The 19,111-nt window shown below is 42.0% G+C and overlaps 1 protein-coding gene across 6 annotated transcripts in view; it reads right to left on the bottom strand.

Annotated features, from left to right (window-relative positions):
- sfxn2 (sideroflexin 2) overlaps positions 1 to 19,111 on the bottom strand; it is a 78,446-nt gene that overhangs the window by 35,272 nt on the left and 24,063 nt on the right. For 5 of the 6 annotated variants that reach the window (XM_048551494.2, XM_048551493.2, XM_048551497.2 and 2 more), the window contains 4 exons: positions 11,623 to 11,721; positions 8,954 to 9,029; positions 6,418 to 6,503; positions 2,830 to 2,890 (listed from right to left, as the gene is read on the bottom strand). In XM_048551494.2, coding sequence (XP_048407451.2) covers positions 2,830 to 2,890; positions 6,418 to 6,503; positions 8,954 to 9,029; positions 11,623 to 11,721 — 322 coding nt within the window. The remainder of the gene's footprint in view (positions 1 to 2,829; positions 2,891 to 6,417; positions 6,504 to 8,953; positions 9,030 to 11,622; positions 11,722 to 19,111) is intronic. The other variant, XM_059652966.1, reaches the window with a different exon arrangement.

The raw sequence follows: 19,111 nt of genomic DNA, 5'->3' as shown, positions 1-19,111 counted from the left end.
GGAAGCTTACAAACTTCTGACAGGGTTCATCAAGGTATCTGCAGAGACGATGTTTACCCTGGCTGGGGGTTCTGGAACCAAGGGATTACAGTCTCAGGTTGAGGGGCATGCCGCAGAAACAAGGAGGAATTTCTTCACAAAGGGGAGGAATATTTGGGACTGGCTACCCAGGGGGCTGTGAAAGCTCATCGTTGAGTACATTCAAGGAAGAGATCAATCAATTTCGAGATATTCAAAAAAAAACTTTGAGGGGTACGGGGATAGGACAAAGAACATTACAGGACAGGGACAGGCCCTTCGGCCCTCCCAGCCTGCGCTGACCCTTTTAGCCCTTCCATACTATAACTGTCTTCACTTACAGGATCCCATCCCTCTCTTCCCTTTCTGTTCATGTATTTGTCCAGATGCAGGATAGTGCAGGAAGATGATGTTCAAGTAGAAGATTAGCTATGATTTCATTTAATGCTTTGCTTGTCCCAAATAGCTGAATGGATTACTCCTGCTCCTATTTCTCATGTACTCATATTGAAGTATCATTAATGTTGCACTTTAAATAGACAATGCTGGAAATAATCACCAGCACAGACTGCATTATTTTCTCAGTTAAATACAATGAGAGCAATTTAAGTCTGCCTCACAGTACCAGGGACTCACGTTCAATTCTACCCCCAGGTGACTGTGTGTGTGCAGTTTGCACATTCACCCCATGTCCGCGTGGGTTTCCTCCGGGTGCTCCCGGGTTTCCTTCCACAGTCCAAAGGTGTGCAGGTTAAGGCGGAATGACCACGCTAAATTGCCCCATAGTGTTCAGGGATGTGTAGATTAGGGGGTTTAGCCATGGGAATTGCAGGGATAGGATGTTGGGCGTGAGTCTGGACGGGATGCTCCTCAGAGAATTAGTGTGGACTTGTTGGGCCGAATGGCCTGTTTCCACAGCACAGGGATTCTACGGAATCAGTTACTAGACTCTGCTTGGACTTTGACAGCTGGAGGGCTGAGCTGGTGCACCACCTGGTGGCTACTTGAAATAATAACCGTGAAGCCTTCATCAAAATTCACAGCACTGCAGAGATGAGGCGAAATTCTCTGGAGGATTCGGTGCTGTGGGGAGCAAGGTGGGGCTGCATTTAAACAGTCGTTAATGTGGAGGGTGGATACCCCATCACTGCCACCCTCGGTTAGGTCCACGGACAACTTTCCTGCATCTCAGCAAATGCCCACTAAAGGGTCTCGTCAGGTGTGGCCTTGTGGGGAACATGACATGCAAAGGTTGGGGTGGGGAAGGGTGGAATATTCATACCAGCATCAGCCATGCCACCCCAATGGCAGCGCTTTTCAGCAATGTTAGCAGCTCTGATTGGGCAGCAGATTTGTGCAGGCAGCTCCTATACCTCTGGGGTCATTACCTAATTAAATGCCCGATTGGCACTCAACGCATTGGATCTTCGCTAAAGAGATGCATGGGGGTCTTCACCGATGGGCAAGACCCTTGCCCTCCATCGCAGCTCTGCTAAGTATTGTCCATTAGTTTGTAATTTGCACCTTCCCTGACCCCCACACCCCAAGGAAGGGTAGTGAGAAAGCATGAGCACTTTACGTCTGGGGGACCACTGAAAAGAAGAACTGTTGAGCACAGGCATTACCGAGCAAACCCCTGAACTTCTTTAGACTTTGTGGTTTTTTGCTGCCAAGGCACCTGTTGGTTTCCAAGGTCAAAGACAAAAACAAAACACTTAATGATTTGCTTTGTCCTCGACATTTCAACAATCTTTCAAAGCAGTGAATTTCACAAAGTAGGTGAAAGACCTGAATAGGACTGCATTGTTCCTGTGGTGGCTGCCTCTGAAATCACGACAGTTTCTATATACATTAAACAAATGTAACAATTTATGACAGTGTTATGGGGACGATTGTGACTTGTGCAATAGTGTGTATTGATCGCCCACTGCACATCTTGGCTGATTTTTATTTCCATTGTAAACAAATCAAGGCAGATGCTGTGACTACTTGTATCATCTGCTTCGCTCAATCAAAGTTGAAATCTAACCCTAACCAAAGTCTGAATTCTTTCTTTCTCAACTTTTTAAAATGCTTTTTTACTCACTCTAGGCATGTGGGTGTTGCTGGCTAGCCAGCACTTTTTGCCTGTGCCTAGTCGCTCTTGCTAAGGTGGCGGTGAGCTGCTGTTTTGAATCGCTGTAGCCCAACTGTTCTGGGTTAACCTCCATTACCATTAGGGAGAAAATTCCAGAATTTTGGCTCAATGACAGTGAAGGAACACCGATATAAATCCAGATCAGGATGGTGAGTGGCTTGGAGGAGAACTTGCAGGGGGGTGGTGTTCCCATGTATCTGCTGCCCTTGTCCTTCTAGGTGGAAGTGGTCATGGGTTTATAAAGTGCTATCTGAGGATCTTTGGTGAATCTCCCTCACCACCTGCCACAGACACAGTCTAGTGACCCACGGTTGATAAAGATGACTATTCAGGTGGACATTAAAGATCCCATGGTAATGCTTAATAGAAAGAGAGGTTTCCATCTCAATCGATGCTAAACCAAATTAACTACCTACCTGTTTCATTTTTATCTATGTTACTGGATGCAAAGTAACTCCTGACGGGTTTGCCTACACAACAAACCATTCACTTCCTTGAATATAAATAACTTAAGGTCAGGTGATCATCATGGAAGGTAAAATCACACAATGATGTAAATTGTCATAGTTCAAATAGTTCATTGAAAAGTTCAAATATTACATTTACACCCTTAATCACCCGGCTCCTCCCAGCACATGCGTGCACACACACCCTTTTATCAAGTGCACACTTACCCTTGATTTTCCCAGTTTATTGTCATTTTCATCTGTCACAGCAATTCCACTTATTATTTCCCTGAAATATAAAAGTAGAGATATTCAGAAGGACTTAAATACCAGCAGTTGTGTGAAGCATTTTCACACCAGTCTCACCCTGACCTCTACTGGTTGGCAAAACAACAAATAATCTTTCACTAACATACAGCCACACACAGACACTGCTGTTCAAGAGTAAGTCTTGTGATTCTGCCTTTTCTCACCCTCGGGTGCTGACCCATGTCACAGAACAATTTAATGGGTGTCCAACCTTGTGCATAAGGTCGTCTCTTTATTTAAAAGCTGGGGCGCTGACTCTTAGCAGACTACATATGGCTGAGCTTGTTTCTGTTCTTTTCAAATAACTGTGGTCATATCTCATGTCTTCCGGGAAAGACTGGCAGGATCGGGAACTTGGGTAACGAGTACAGTAGCCAAAAAGACACTGAGACTCCACATAATCCTCCGGTCTCCTTCAACCCCATCATTAGTAGTTGTGAATTCAGCCACGGTGTCCCACACTCTGGAATTCCTTTTCTGAATGCCTTTGTGTTTTAAAGTTCTCCAAAACACCAATCTTTCAGATCACTTATTAATCTATCTTTCGTTCAGCATTTGTGGCACTGTACAGAAACATGATTGTTTCTCCATATTAGTGTGTGAAAGCTAGAAACAAAAACAGAAGTTGCTGGGGAAGCTCAGCAGTATCTGTGGGGAGAAATCAGAGTTAACATATCAGGTCCAGTGATCTCAGTTCTGAGGAAGGGTCATTGGACCTGAAACATAAAGTCAATTTCTCTCCTGAGCTTTTCCAGCAATTTCTGTTTTTGCTTCTGATTTATAGCATCCGCAGTTCTTTTGTTTTTTTAATGCAAGTAAGTTATTGTCATGACCTCAACTCCTTCTACCCTGACCCCAATATTTTCTGTCTCCACGATTAAATGTTTATTTGACCCCCCTCCCCTCACAAACCTTCTGCCCTTTCCTACTCTGCTGGAAGTACTGACTTCTTGCACTTATGTTCCAATATCATTAATCAAGTCAGTAGGGATCAGCTCAGCCATATGAGCCCAGCCCCGTTTTGTATCCATCTCGGCAGAGATATCCTATCTTCAGCAAACACACAAATTCATCATATCAAACCCAGGTCACTAATTCATGATTGGGAGCAGGAACTTTACAGCCCTATGTTAGGAAAGAAAAAGTTAAGATCAACTATAATGTTCCTATCGTTATCTCAGCTAAGATGAGAACAGATTTAGGGTCTTTCTTTGCTCAGCACTGCTTGTCAACTCTCAAGATAAACTTGTTCAGCCATTGAAGGAGTATATACAAACTGATATCTGGGATAAACAGGTGATCTTCCACTCTCTAGTCTGTCTTTCCTTGACAACTTGCCTTTGTTTCTGCTTGATTATACTACATTGGTCATTGCTCCTTTAGATTCACTAGATTGATTCCAGAGATGCGGGGTTCATCTTATGGGGAGAGATTGAGCATTTTAGGCCTACACTCTTTGGAGTTTAGAAGGAATGACATGAGCTCTAATTGGAGTTTAAGATGTTAAAGGGGATTAACAAATTAGATGTAGAGTGAATGTTTCTTCATGTGGGGGCGATCTAAAAACAAGAGGCCATAGATTTAAGATCAGGGGTGGCAGATTCAAAGTAAGAGGAATTTCCTCTCTCAAAGGGTCATCAATCTGTGGAATTCACGCAGATGCTGGGACATGGAGTAAATTTAAGGAGAAGATAGGCAGATTTTTAATTAGTGATGGGGTTGAAAGGTTATGGACAGCGGGCAGGAAAGTGGAGTTGAATTTGAGATCAGCCATGATTGCATCAAATGGCAAAGGGGTTAAACGGCCTCCTCCTGTTCCTAGTTCTTATATTTTCCTCTAATTTTCTTCCTTTGGTCCTTTGAAGGAGTTGGGGGTAAACATGAAAGGGAGGTTTGTACTGTTTTCAAGTCAATCTTTATTCTAAGGCTTGGTTGTCCCATTCCCCTCAGTGTTGAACCAATAGGTTGTCCTTTTCTGCTCTATTCCACCAATAATCTGGATGTAGGTGTGATAAAGTAATTTCATACTCTTTATTCACACTGTGAACATGAATACATTTTAGGGTAGAGTTGTTGATATTCCTCTCGGTCTCCATCTTAGACTCTCGTTTCAGAATGCCATGTGTAGGTCAAGACTACATTATCACTGACTGCTTCACATTAACCCCTTACTCCACACAAAGGTCCTACGTTTTCTTTTTCCTCCCTCAGTGGTTAATATGCTGACATCAAGAATAAAGTTACAGAACCTGCTTTTCTACTTTCTTACCCAGAAGCTTAAAAACTGAAATCTTTCCCAGTCTCTCATTGCTCAAACAACCCTCAGGCTTTCAAAAGTATCACCAAAACACTGGTGGCACGGCCCGGATTTTTATTGCCTGTCTCTAGCTGCCCTTGAGAAGGTGGTGATGAGCTGCCTTCTTGAACCATTGCAGTCCACATGCTACAGGGTGACCCACAACATCCTTGGGGTGGGAAATAATGACAGTGAAATTGTCAGTGTTCAATGCTATTACTCCTCAAACTGACAGCAACTTTGGGGGTTTGCACATGAAGAGCTAAACACAGAAATCCAAAGTCACTAATTCTGTGATACCTACAGGATGCACTGCTGAAATTCTCCCAAGTGCAACCAATTAGAAATCACTGAACTGTCTTAAATTTACAATCTTACGTTTTTAAACTCTACATAAGAATATTTGAGGAAGTTACATTCTGTTGCATGAGGTGTAAATATTTTTTGTCTGGGCACTCTAAGTTCATACTTGCGGAAGGGGCTCACTGGGAGTGAAAAAATGTTATATTTGCTGAATATTAAAGGTGTCCGAAGACAGAACAAATTCCACATTGGAAAAAAGAAGGCATTTCCATTATTTAAAAGTTTCTTTATGATTTGTTTTAACTTCTATCATATGTCCTAAACATGTACATCACCAAGGTTCTTGAGTAGATTTATAGCTCGGGTTGTGAACGCTGTGATTGGTTCACTTGCCGAGCTGGCTCATTAGTTTGCAGACGTTTCATAAAGAAACGAACCAACCACAGCATATACATCACCATCTCTGAAGTCTGAAATTAAAAGTGAAAGGATTACCCAAAACGTCAGCTTTCCTGCTCCTTTGATGCTGCTTGGCCTGCTGTGCTCATCCAGCTCTACACCTTGTTATCTCAGATTCTCCAGCATCTGCAGTTCCTACTATGTCTGACCTTTACTTCCTGTTTTGCTAACTGTGAGAATTCTAAAATGTTATTGGCTACTTACCCTGCTTGACTACATCACAGCTGCCTGGAAACTTTCCATTTTCATACTAGATTCAAACTGGCTTTCAAAAAGAGGGAAGTCTACTTCACAGGGAACACTAGATCCTTGTCATCAGAAAATTCAGCTGTTAACTCTTGATTTATCACGTCCGTGAAACTATTCTAACAACCTTGTCACAAGTACAGTGGAGAGGGCACCATTTCCTGACAGGGGAAATTCAAGCTTGATGCAAAATAAGGACTTACTGTTGTCTCATCATTGGAATGTTCACACAGTTAGCAGCTGCCACGGCAACGAAAGGGACCCAGCGCGCCAATAAAGGGGGAGCTTTCTGGGAAAGAAAATCAAAATAAAACACATGCACAAAACTCATCATCGGTTGACTAAGAAGACATTTAGTTCATTTCTCTGTGTTCCAAGGAAATTTCATTGACCTCAAATGTTAATTCTGTTTTCCTTTCACAGGTGCAGTCTCACCTGTTGAGAGTTTTCAGCATTTTCTGCTTTTATTTCAGACTTCCAGCAGCTACAGTCGTTTACTTTTTTCAACTAATCTGAAACTTCCAACACAGCTTGAGCACAGAGGACTTTTTACACCCATAAAGGAATAGCGAGCCAATCAATTTATGATTATCCTTCTGTATATAGTTTTTCTGTCACTAGTTTCTAGAAGGTGCTTCTCAAAATAAAGAATCACTATATAATTTTACTTGGCCCCAGTTTCTAACTGCAGGATTGCAGCACTGAAGTCTGGAATAGACCACACACATCACCTCGTCCCAATATCACCCGCATTTCTGGTACGATTCAGCCAACTTCATATTGATCTCCAAGTTTAATGCACTGTTTTGAATTTGCATGGATGACATTCATATAGAACACAAATATGTCGTTAAAATACTGTAGGCAAATTATGAAACTAACTTAGCAGGTCATTTTCTGTAGCTACACCTCTGTAATTTTGATAGTGACTGATGCAAAACAAGTTATCTGGCTTTGTTTTCATCAGCTTGCTGGTTGTCAAGGTCATTAATTACGTTTGTAGAATCTCTTGTCGGTAAACTACTTGTGAGTTCACCAGCAAACCATTTAATATGCTAGATAACAAAGTGTGGAGCTGGATGAACACAGCAGGCCAAGCATCATCATCATTTAATATGCTAACCAGGTTTGGTTTATCCTCAATTCCTATCGTGTTAACATTCTTGTCTGTACCATAGAATACTCCAGTATAACAGGAGGCCATATTCTCTGTTCTTTGGGTCAGCTCTTCAAATAATTTCAATCCCTAACAGCCCTGCAAGTTTCGTATTTATCTAAATTATCTTCTGACTTTTACTCATTGAATCTGCTTCCACCAGCTTTGCAGACAAAGAATGCTAGACCATAACTCATTGTAAAACATGCTTTGTCAGCAACTTTCAGTTGGTTGTAATTTTATTAAAAACTGTGGTTAGTACAAAGTCCCCTTCACTGCCATTTTTATACATTTTTTAGAAGTTGCTTTAGTCTTTCTACTTGTTTTCCTCACTTTGTTCTTAATGGGTTTTGTAGAATTTGCTCTGCAGAATTTGTTTTGCCTGCTTATTTCTCTTTTCAGGTCATTTTTCTTTTATCTTTGTTTGGCATTAACTAATTCTTGCTCTGTACTTAGCTGGCATGCTGAGTACAATGTCCTTGAATGAATTCCATTTGTTATCAACTGAAGTTCTCCTCAGTATTGCTTCACCCACCCCATCAATATCACTATGTTCTTCCTCCGTTGCCTTGAAGTGGGGCCTTTCATCTTAAAAAGAAAAACTTTGCTTTTATATTTCTCAATGCTTGTTTTTTGTGTGGCTGGAATTTAGTTACTGTCCTTTGTGGGTATTCGTCATTGCTGGATAAATACTGAATCTTATCAATCAGATTTTTCTATTGCTTTTGAGAAGAATTCAAATCAATTGGAATGCAAGTTTTAACTTTCTTTGTAAACTGCGAGGCTTGATAATTGCTAGAGTTAATAGCTCCTTTATTTATTCCTGCCAAGTGGGCGTCACTGGCTACAGTAACATCAATTGTGCATCCTTACTTGCCCTGGAGAAAGTGATGGTGAGCTACTTTATTGAGCCACTGCAGTCCATTTGGTGTCAATACATACATAAATAAATGCTTTTAGGGAAGGAGTTCTGGGATTTTTTGCTTGTACATGCAATATGGGCATCACTGGCCAGGCCGGCATCTATTACACACCCACAACTGCTGTGGCTTCAATGTCCATCTTAGCCCATGAGAAAAGGGAAGAAAGATGAATCAATCAATTAGCAAGTGAACTACGCAGGAGCCACTTAGCCGCATAGTCCACTTGGTTTTGTAGAGCACTGCAGCAGGGAAGAGGGAGAGAGATGAGAAAATAATAATAAAAGTAAAGTTAATTCAGTAAAATCTGCTGGCAGATTTCTGTGCATGTTGCTCTTGAGCCAGAAGTGAGAATTGGGGTAGCAACCTAAGGCTTCCCATTTCTCACTCTTCCTTCTGTGCCCCAGTGTGAGAGTAGCTAGACTCATTGTCAAGGGTCCCAGGAGGAATCCAACTCCATAACATCACTGTAGAAATTGTGCCTACAATAGGTGTGGCAAGACCTGGGAAGGAAGAGAAAATATGGGACTAGATTAATTTAGGATATCTGGTTAGCATGGACAAGTTGGACCGAAGGGTCTGTTTCTGTGCTATACAATTCTGTAAGCTACAAGTGCTTAAAACTTCAAGGAAATCTCTACAGACAGGAGTTCTGCAATGTACCTTTGTGTATAGATTCAGTCCAACTGCAGTTGCTAGGGCAGTGCTCGTTGCCGTCAAATACGCTACTCCTATTTGTCTAAACAAAGAAAAGGGAGAGAAAGTTTTCTTTTAAAAAACTGTCATAATCTTTTATGCTCTACACTCATTTTTTCATTCCCTGGAGTGGTTTTGCTTTATCCCTGGTTAACCATTTAACATACAATCTTCGGGACTGCTTTTCTATTTGCTCTAGTCCAACCAGGTGCACCCGACTACACATCACCTGTACACAGTGGCGCTTCCAGAATTAAATGATCGCAATAGGCCAGCGTTCCATAGCACAGGCCCGTATCTAGCACAACCTTCAGCTTGATAGCTCAGAACCCTTCTCAGACCCTCCACTGTGAAGAAGACCCAAGATTTCATTGCAAGTCTTCCTCCAAAACAGTGCAAGGTCAGTACAACGCTGCTTGGGGCACAGGAAAATAAGCATTTCCTGTCTGTAAAGCAAAAGCAAATCTGTTGTGTAAGTTCAAAATAGAAGGAAATTCCTATTATATGGATAATAAAATGTGAGGCTGGATGAACACAGGAGCTCCTGACATGATGCTGGGCCTGCTGTGTTCATCCAGCCTCACATTTTATTATCTTGGATTCTCCAGCATCTGCAGTTCCCATTATCACTGATTCCTATTATATGGAACTAGATTGAATAATAAAAAAAAACTTGATACATTAATTTTGGTCATTTCTGATTTTCTGCTGATATTGTTATCCCTCTGGGTGCCTTGGTTACGGTAGGGGTACGTGGTAGCGGAAGTCCTGCAGTTACTCAAAGAAACGCTTTACTATGAGGAGGAATCACAAAAAAGCCAGGTTTCTCACCTTTCACCAATAAGCCTCAAAAAAAAATTCACTTTCTAGAAATTTCCAGCAGGGGAGGCCACTAAACACATCTTGTTTGTGATGACTCTTTGCAAGAGCTTTTCAATATGACTGAGGCCCTCCCCTTTTCCCAAAGCCTGCCATTGCCCCCATCTCTTATCCAATTCCCTCTGAAAGGTTACTATTGAAACACCTTCTGTCAAACTTTCAGGCCGTGCATTCCAGATCGTAACAATTTGCTGTAAATACATTTTTCTTATCTTCCTTCTGGCCAAATCACCAACTACCTTCCTCCAGTGTCCTATGGTTACTGTGGGCCCACCTGCCAGTAGAACAGATTTTCCAAATTTACTCCGTCAAAACTCCGCCTTATATTCGATCAGCTTTACCCTGAACATGGGCAGCAGTGGACTAAATTTGCCTTTGACACAGCCGAAGAACTAGTTGCTTTAAGCTGTCTAGACTCATGCAGAGGATGGATAACTGAGAGAGGAAACTGGGGCTTGATTTTCATTTCGGGGTCTTTTCTGAGACCCGACCCCACTTTTAAAATGCAGCTCTCTATTTCAGTGAGCTTTTAGAAATGGTTCATGCCCAATTTATGGCCACGGAAGGAGAATGCACTGCAAACAGCACTTCAGGTTGGTTTGCTGCATCTCACGCAATCACCAGACTTTACTCATCGGGCGTTGAGGGCAACATTTCAGGAACTTCACTGGTTTTAAGGACAATGTGATAGCTGGTGCATTACTATCCCTGTCAAACTTCAAAACCAGCACCTGGGGCTAGGGTATAGCAACTCTGCCCAATCTGATAACTGGCACACAGGAACGAGGACCAGTGTCTGCACAGCATGAAATGACACAGAGTGATGGCATACAATCTGGCAATGTCAACAAGAAGAGCAATCGGGACTTCACTTCACTTCAGCCAGCCAATCCCCAGTTCACAGCTCGGCTCTTGTCCATAAATCACAGCCAAAGTGACCTGGCAACGTCGGTGGCTGATTGATTTCCTGTTGGATTTCCCGATTGTTTTGGCTCCTCACATTGCAGACCAGCTATTCCCAGAAGAAGCCCGTTAGGTCACTTGGCTGCTCAGCTCGTTTGCGACGCAGAGCGACACTACAGCGTGGGTTCCATTCTTGTGCCAGCTGAGGTTACCATGAAGGCCCCACCTTCTCAACCTCTTCCCCTCACTTGACGTGTGGTGACCTTCAGGGTAAACGGCCACAAGTCATTTCTCCCTCATGAGACGGTAGCCCCTTGGTTCTCTGGGACTGTGGTAGCTTTACCTTCTTACCAAGGAGCTTAACAGGCAGCTAATTGGAAGTGAGAAGTTTGCCAGCTAACAGCAACGTGCCACCTCTCCCCCAGTCCAACCCTGATTGCACACTTAAAAAACAACAATGTATTCCAGAGGATTCAGAAGACAATGACTCTGTCTGGATGCAATTTTCAAACATGTGCTTGAACACCACCCCCTCCTGCCCACCGCGCCTCTCCCCCACTCCCACTCCCCTACCAACCTCTCCATTTGATTGGGAAATCAAGCCCCTACCGTCTGCACATCCTCATGTCAACAGCAGTCAAGGTCAAAAAGAAGGAGAATGGTAAAGTGCTTTGGCAAGCCCTTTTCATTTGATAAAGAACACACACAGCTGCACTGTAAACACCAAATAGCTCCAGTAACAGTGGCACAAAACATCCCATTTTCCTGATTAAAATCAGCTGGTTTTTTGACTGTTGGTAACTGGATGGACAAAGGAAACAGAGACGGTGACATATTCAATCAAAAATACTTACTTTGTAGTAATTGGCGAAGCTGCGTTCCTGTTTGTATAATTGACCAAGGCATTAAATGACTGGTTCACCCATTGCCAAAACACCACAGCTGGAACTGTCCTGAAAGGAATGAGGGGGAAACAGTCCTGGGTCACAGTACTCACAGCAGTGTCACAGACACATCATGCATATACCCCACACATATACATCCTCAATCTCTGCAATGTGATTTTATACAGAGCACACTGGCAAATCTTAAACATCTTAACACAGGGATTTGTGCGATATCGAAGGACAGCTTGGCTCAGTACTGGCTGCCCTGTGGCTTTCTGATCAGAAGTCTACGGTTGAAGATTTGGACCCAGATACCTGCAATATCTTAAAAGGTGGCACACCGGGGGGTTTTGTTCAAGATTAAGTCTTATGGGACAGAGGATAACATATTAGCTTTGGTATATGATTTGTTAATGGTCTGGAAACCAAGTAGGAATAAACAGATTTTTTTTTTAGATGACATGGCATAATTAGTGAAGGTTGACAAGAATCTGTACTAGGACGTCAACCACTTTCAATCTATACCCATTACTTAGATGAGGCCACCAAGCATTATATACCCAGACTTAGTGATGATACAAGGCTGAATGAAGCTGTCAGAAGAACATAAAAGTGTTGAGTATGGATGTGGATTGCTTTAAAAATTGGGCAAGGAGGTGACAGATGGCGTATTGAGTAGAATCTACTCCTTTCTTCAGTGATGTGACTGGAAGGGGTGGGGGTAGGGTAGGTGAGACCTCGTCTTTCTGTTTACATCCTGGGTCTGGAGCCTGTGGTCAGACTTCCAGTCACACCACCAGTTGAGGCATTTAGGTGGATAATTAATGGCCATTTAAGGACTTATCCCTCTGCCACTGGCATTACTCAGTTGTAGGTGGGTCTGTCATCACTAGGACTGCATGATGAGTAAACACACAGTCTGTTTGCCGTGTGTGTGTGTGTGTGTGTGTGTGTGTTTATGAGAGTGTGAGAGCTAGAGAGAGAGAGAGAGAGAGAGAGAGAAAGCGAGAAGTAGGTGGGGGCGGGGTGCAGTGTAACAGATTCCTCTGTCAAAGTCATGCAGGGCCTGAGCAAGGAACACTGCATCAGGAAGGTTCTGCAATGAAACCACTTTTCTGCCCTTACCGCTGACTGCCCCCTCCTCCCAAAGAAATCCACTCATGCAGCAAAATTACACCCCTCTGAACCGCCTCCCGCCATTACTTTCCTGCCACACTCTGCCATCTTCGGCACACCCACCACCCTGCCAGTGGATATATTTCCTGCAGTGACCACAGCTTCCACAGGGGTACTGCTGACAGGTGGTACCCCACCCACGTTTCTCAACCTCTACATCCATTCATATTCCAGCAGGCTTTCCCCAAAAAGGTGGTGGAACCTCTATAGCAGCCCACTCATAATGGATGGAGATGTGTCAAGAAGATCATAACTATGTAGTTTCTTTTTGAATGGGACAGCTCAGTAAATAGTAAAATTCAGAAGGATGTTGGTGCACTTTGAAACCAATCACAGAAATTTAACATACATAACATACAGGAAGACAAAAGGTCTATCTGCTAACTACAGCAACGGGGTTGCAGTATGAAACTGAGGAAATCTTGCCCCCACTATATGGGACTTTGGTGTGATGACACCGAGAATGCTTATTTCCTAATCTCAGGAAGGACATATTTGCCTTAGAAAGAATGTGAGACGGTTTCGCTAGATTGATTCCTGGGATGAGGGTGTTGTCCCTTGAATGCAGATTGAGTACAATTGGCCCATCCTCTCTGGAATTTAGAGTAATAAGAAATGATACTAATGTGACATATATATTTCAGAACTCCAGAGGGCAGATACTGAGAGGCTAGCTGATGAGACCAGATCTGGGGTAGAACAGGATAAAGGGACCACCACTTAGGTTCGAGATGAAGCTACATTTCTTCACTCTGAGGTTACGAATCTCAGGAATTTCTCTACCTTAGAGGGGTGTGGATGCTCAGTTAAGTATATTCCAGACTGAGTTTGATGGGTTTTTGTGCAATAAGGGAATTATTGGAATACAACAAGAATGTGGATTTGAGATCAAAGTCGAGACACAATCTCATTGATCAAGGGACATTATAGCCTTCTTTTGCTGCTATTTCCTCTTGCTGAAAAGTGCTTCAAGTGCAATGAAGGACTCTGAAGTGGATTGAAATAGAGTGGCTGTTTCTAAGTAGGCAAATATATTAACAGTTTTGCAAAAAAAGCACACACAACCTGCAGTGAGACGAATAACCTCTTAACATGATTTTTTGGTGAAGTTAGTCCGAGAGGGACTGATAAACCTTATTCATTCAGCATCATTCACATTGTAGGGATCTCCCAAAGTACTTCACAGAAGTGAAGTGTTTTGTAATTGTAGCCACTGTTGCTGTCGGACAGAAGCGCAGCAACCAATTTACACACAACAGGTTCCAGAAGCAATATTGAGATAAATGATCAGGTAATCTGTCCTAGTAATTGTCTGAACATCAAATATTGCCTAGAACAGTGGGGAGAATGCCCAGTTGTTTCATAACGTCATGGAATATTTTGCAAAACACCTCTTTCCAAAAGTGTACAAAATAAATGGGAACAATCTGCCGGAAAGGCACAGGATTAAGAGCTTATAGCTTGCCCATGAAATAGCCCCACTCTGTTACCACAGTATAAAGCAATGGTGAAAAAGGCAGTTGCTGGTGTTTATAGACTGATGCATAAAGTCTGATCTAAAGAAAAAAAAATGAGCAAGCTTGCATTTGTGCAGAACCATTCACAACTTCAGGCTTCTAATGACATATTTTTGAAGTGTCACTTCTGTTGTTGGTGTTCAGGAAGGACTATTCCACTGTCCACCTTGGCTTCTCTTAGAGGGAAGAGCAAAGGGCAACCAAGTTGATAAATATTGTTAAGTATCAGTGCAGTGAGGAAAATACAAGAGATTCACACCTGACAAAGAGGGTATCTTGCTACTGTATCTAAGATCCTGACAAAACGTCTACATAATGTGAGGTTTTAAGGGATGGGAATGCAATTCAAGCACAGGCAAGATGAAGCAAATACAAGTGAATATTAATAGAGGTGAAATTCAGGTTGAAGTAAATGGTGATGAATTCTGGGCCGGAAGTAGATGTTTTTAATCAACTTGTTCAGATGCGTTACAACACACATCCAACATGGATAGGACTTGATCTCAGGCCACCTAGCTCAGTGGTATGCACGCTACCTCTGCACCAGAATAGCCCCATTGGGCAGGATGTATCATGGTTTCAGAATCTGGGTTGCCCATTTTGGAATGGCAAAATTTCCAGCATCTTTGCAATGAGACAACAAAATGCAACACATTCTAAGTTGATGACCATGCTGACACCAACATCATCTGGTGACACAAAATATTTATGATCCCCTGATATCTAAGCTTTGTAGCCAGTGAAGATATCTTAGAAATTTTCTTCAAAATGACAATTTTTTTGGTCAGAATTAGCATTACTAGTGAATGGAGGTGCAGGAAGCAGAGTTCTAATTGTACTGCAGTCCCAACAATTTCAGAAGAAAACAAAGTACTAAAACACTTCAATTGCAGTGGGGTGGAGGTGGTGGGAATGGGAGGGGTGGAGTGAGTAAGGGCAAAAGCATTTTTACATGCTAAAGGCATTAGGAGAGCTGTAAGGGTGTAAGTTATTTAATTGTACTGGCCTTACAAATAGGAAGCTCACAAATTCAGCTCTGATTCTGTGCTGAAATTGCCCGAGTCTTAAATTTGCCATATTCCCTCTAAAGTTTAGAACAATACATTTTATATTACACCAAACTGCTTCTTGTATAATTTTCTTTTTTATTCTTTTATGGAGTGTGAGCATCACTGGCAAGGCCAGTATATATTACCCATCTTAATTACCTTCAAATTGAATGGCTTAGCTGGCAATTTCAGAGTTTCATACATGGGCCAGACTGGGTAAGGTTGACAGATTTCCTTCCCATTAATAAACCAGTTGGATTTAAGACAAATCACTCCAATTCCAGAATTAAGAATTGAATTTGAATTCCACCAAGTACAATGGTGGGAGTCGAACCTGGATCCCCAGAACACTAGGTCTGGCCTTCTGGATTACCTATCCAGTGACATTAGCACCATGCCGCCTTCCCTTCTGTCACAGTGCAATTATTTTCTATTTATTAATGCCAAAGCTTTGTCCAAACTTTTGCTCTTCCAGAATAAACTTTTCCAATGCCCTTCCCAACTCATCCAACATTGATCTCAGAAACTATCGTATTAAGCTTTGCATGCACATCACTGCTATCTTTACTAACCTCAAGCAGCTCTTGTTACAACCAAGGCTTCAGGAATACACCACTGTACTAACCCTACTAGTGCATGGGTCACAACATGAAATAAAAATATATTTCCCAATTACTGGTTAATGGTTAATTAAGTGCTTGTTTGTGTCAGATATTAAATAAAAAAGTCTATTAACCAGGTTTATTTAATAAATGCAATTCTTGATTTATTATCAAAGCAAAACTTATTCAATGAAGATGCAATAACTAGTGAAGAAACAATATGGAATTATAAGTTTTCATCCCTCCAAATAACACAAAACATACGTACAAGTACAGACACTTAGGAAAGAAGCAAAAAGATGGATTTTGCTTTCCAGGGATTTACTTCTGGCCATTAGGGTTATTCTTGAAGGCAAAATGAATACAGCACTTCAAGTCACTTTCATGCACAATGGTTTCTGCAGCCTTGCAGACATGGCTAGCTCAGAAAGTACAAAATTGAGAAGTTCCTTTAATCGCTCTCTCAGGAGGGCAAATTGGTTTGACGCTGAACTCAACAGGATCTTTTTCTCCCCAGACATAGGAGAGATCAGCTGGGCAGCCCTTTCTCACTGAGTTCTTATTCTCAACTCATTTCAGATACCAAAGCACTTTCCATCCAATCACTGTTCGAACAGCCCCAGCAAAGATCTGCAGTAGAACTAGCAGTTAGAGAGTCATACGGCATAGAAACAGAACCTTTGGTCCAACATGCTGATAAAAGTTTCCAAACTAAAGTAGTCACATCTGCTTGCATTTGGCCCATATCCCTCCAAACCTTTCCTAATCATGTACTCATCCAAATGCCTTTCAATCGTTGTACCTGTTCCTCTGTCAGCTCATTTCACTGTCTGCGTCAAAAATTTGCCTCCTCACCTTAAAAATATGCCTCCTAGTTCTGAACTTTCCCACCTTTGCTATTCACCTTATCTATGTACCTCATGAGTTTATAAACCTCTAGAAGGTCACTGCTCAACCTCCTATGCTCCAGTGAAAAAAGTCCCAACCTATCCAGCCTATTTTTATAACCCATTCCTGGCAACATAGAACAGTACAGCACAGAACAGGCCCTTCAGCCCACGATGTTGTGCCGACCATTGATCCTCAGGTATGCACCCTCAAATTTCTGTGACCATATGCATGTCCAGCAGTCTCTTAAATGTCCCCAATGGCTAAATCTTTTCTGAAACTTGTGATAATGGGAACTGCAGATGCTTGAGAATTCAAGATAACAAAGTGTGAAGCTGGATGAACACAGCAGGCCAAGCAGCATCTTAGGAGCACAAAAGCTGACGTTTCGGGCCTAGGCCCTTCATCAGAAGCTTTCAGTCAGCTTTTGTGCTCCTGAGATGCTGCTTGGCCGACTGTGTTCATCCAGCTACACACTTTGTTATCTTTTCTGAAACCTCTCCAGTTTAATAATATTCTTCATATAATAGCAACCAGGACTGCACACGGTACTCCCGAAGAGATCTTTCCAATGACTTGTACAACATTAACGTGACATCCCAACTCCTTTACTCAAAGGCCTGGCAATGAAAGCAAGCATGCTAGATGCTTTCTTAACGACCCTGTCTACCTGTGATGCAAATTTCAAAGAACTATGTACCTACCAGTCATGTGATTTCTACAAAGTCTTATGAAATAAAACTCCAAACCGCACAGTGGCTTTTCACTGACCTCTTTTAAAGAAACCATTCCAGGTATTTCCTCAAATCTAGAAATCAATGATTTCTTTTCTCACACAATCCTTCAAAGCTTAAGCCATCCAGGAAATACTGACTATGAAGTGTCTTCATTATGCTGATCATCCCTGTTGAAAATAAAACGTTCTTACTCACATGCAAAACCCTCTCCCCAGCCTCATTCCAATCCATGACCTTTTATCCTCTGACGCTGACCTTTTGGATATCCCACATTCCCATTCCAAGCATGCCAGCATCAATGAGAGAGCCTTCAGCTGGGTAGCTCTTACCCTCTGCATCACGCTCCTCGTTGCTCAGTCAAAGCCTTTGCTGCCAACATTAATCATTACAACAGTTTTCAGGAGCTTAATTTTATCCAATTTGACACAAAGTGTTCCAACAAGGTCGGTTTCGTTTATTATTTTAAGCTAATAGTAAGACTGGATGTTGAACTTTCCCAGTGCCAAGTGGGTGAATTAACTGGAGGAGCTGCGTTCAAACTATTCAAAATTCATGTCATACAGAAGTCCATCGTCAATCAGACACAAAAAGCAAACATGAGAAAATTCTACAAGGGCAAAAAGTGTAAACCTCTGGATTTCTGACCCAAGAAGACTGATGCCATGCATCATCGACTAAAGAAATATGAGGAGAGCCTCAAGACCCAGAAAGAGCAAAGGAAAATGCATCTCTACCCCATGTACAAATTCACTGTAAAAGCATAAATGTTCAGTCACAGAAGATATTCAATTTAAGAAAAGAATTTAAAAAAGGACTAAAATAGCCTAAACCATTCAATGATTTAATTCTTCTCTTAATACATTATAGGCTCTGACTTTACAACCCCTCAAAAAGAAAGTACAAGCTGCCCTGTGGAAACACAAGGAGCTTTGAGTCAAAAACCTCAGGCACACGATTGTGCTGATGTACAGTGCAAATCAAACGTAAAGACATGAGTGGGCCATAAACAATGATGCTCAGGGACGAATTTTGCCAGTTCACATTAACATACAAGGCGAACACCTTTCAGAATTTATCAGTATTTTCATTGCCTTCTTTATTTGAAACCAATCCTTTCCTAAAAAAAATAAGAAAATGGAGTTCCAGATGAATGAATTATTCCACGAAAGAAACTTTGGTCAAAGGGGGCCATTCACACATTGTACCTGAGCTAATGCCAATCCCTACCACTAGAGCCTGGCGTGTGACTTCAAAGTGCAGGCAATACATTTTTATTTGTGCTCACGAGAAATGAGTTCAAATTTCTGAATTCTCCCCATTCAAGTTCATGCAGAAATCAGACAGGGTGTATCATAGGTGACCAATCCATCTGTAATCCATATCTAAGCTGATAGAATGTTATCACTTGTCGCAGGGAAATTGAATACTATTGTAAGAAGGTTATGTTTCAATTATACCGGACATTGGTGTGACCAGATCTGGAGTAC

Source organism: Stegostoma tigrinum, chromosome 20 (genome assembly GCF_030684315.1).
Source record: "Stegostoma tigrinum isolate sSteTig4 chromosome 20, sSteTig4.hap1, whole genome shotgun sequence".
NCBI classification, from domain to species: domain Eukaryota; kingdom Metazoa; phylum Chordata; class Chondrichthyes; order Orectolobiformes; family Stegostomatidae; genus Stegostoma; species Stegostoma tigrinum.
Note: the sequence above shows the minus strand (reverse complement) of the source record. Positions and strands in the feature narration are given on the sequence as shown.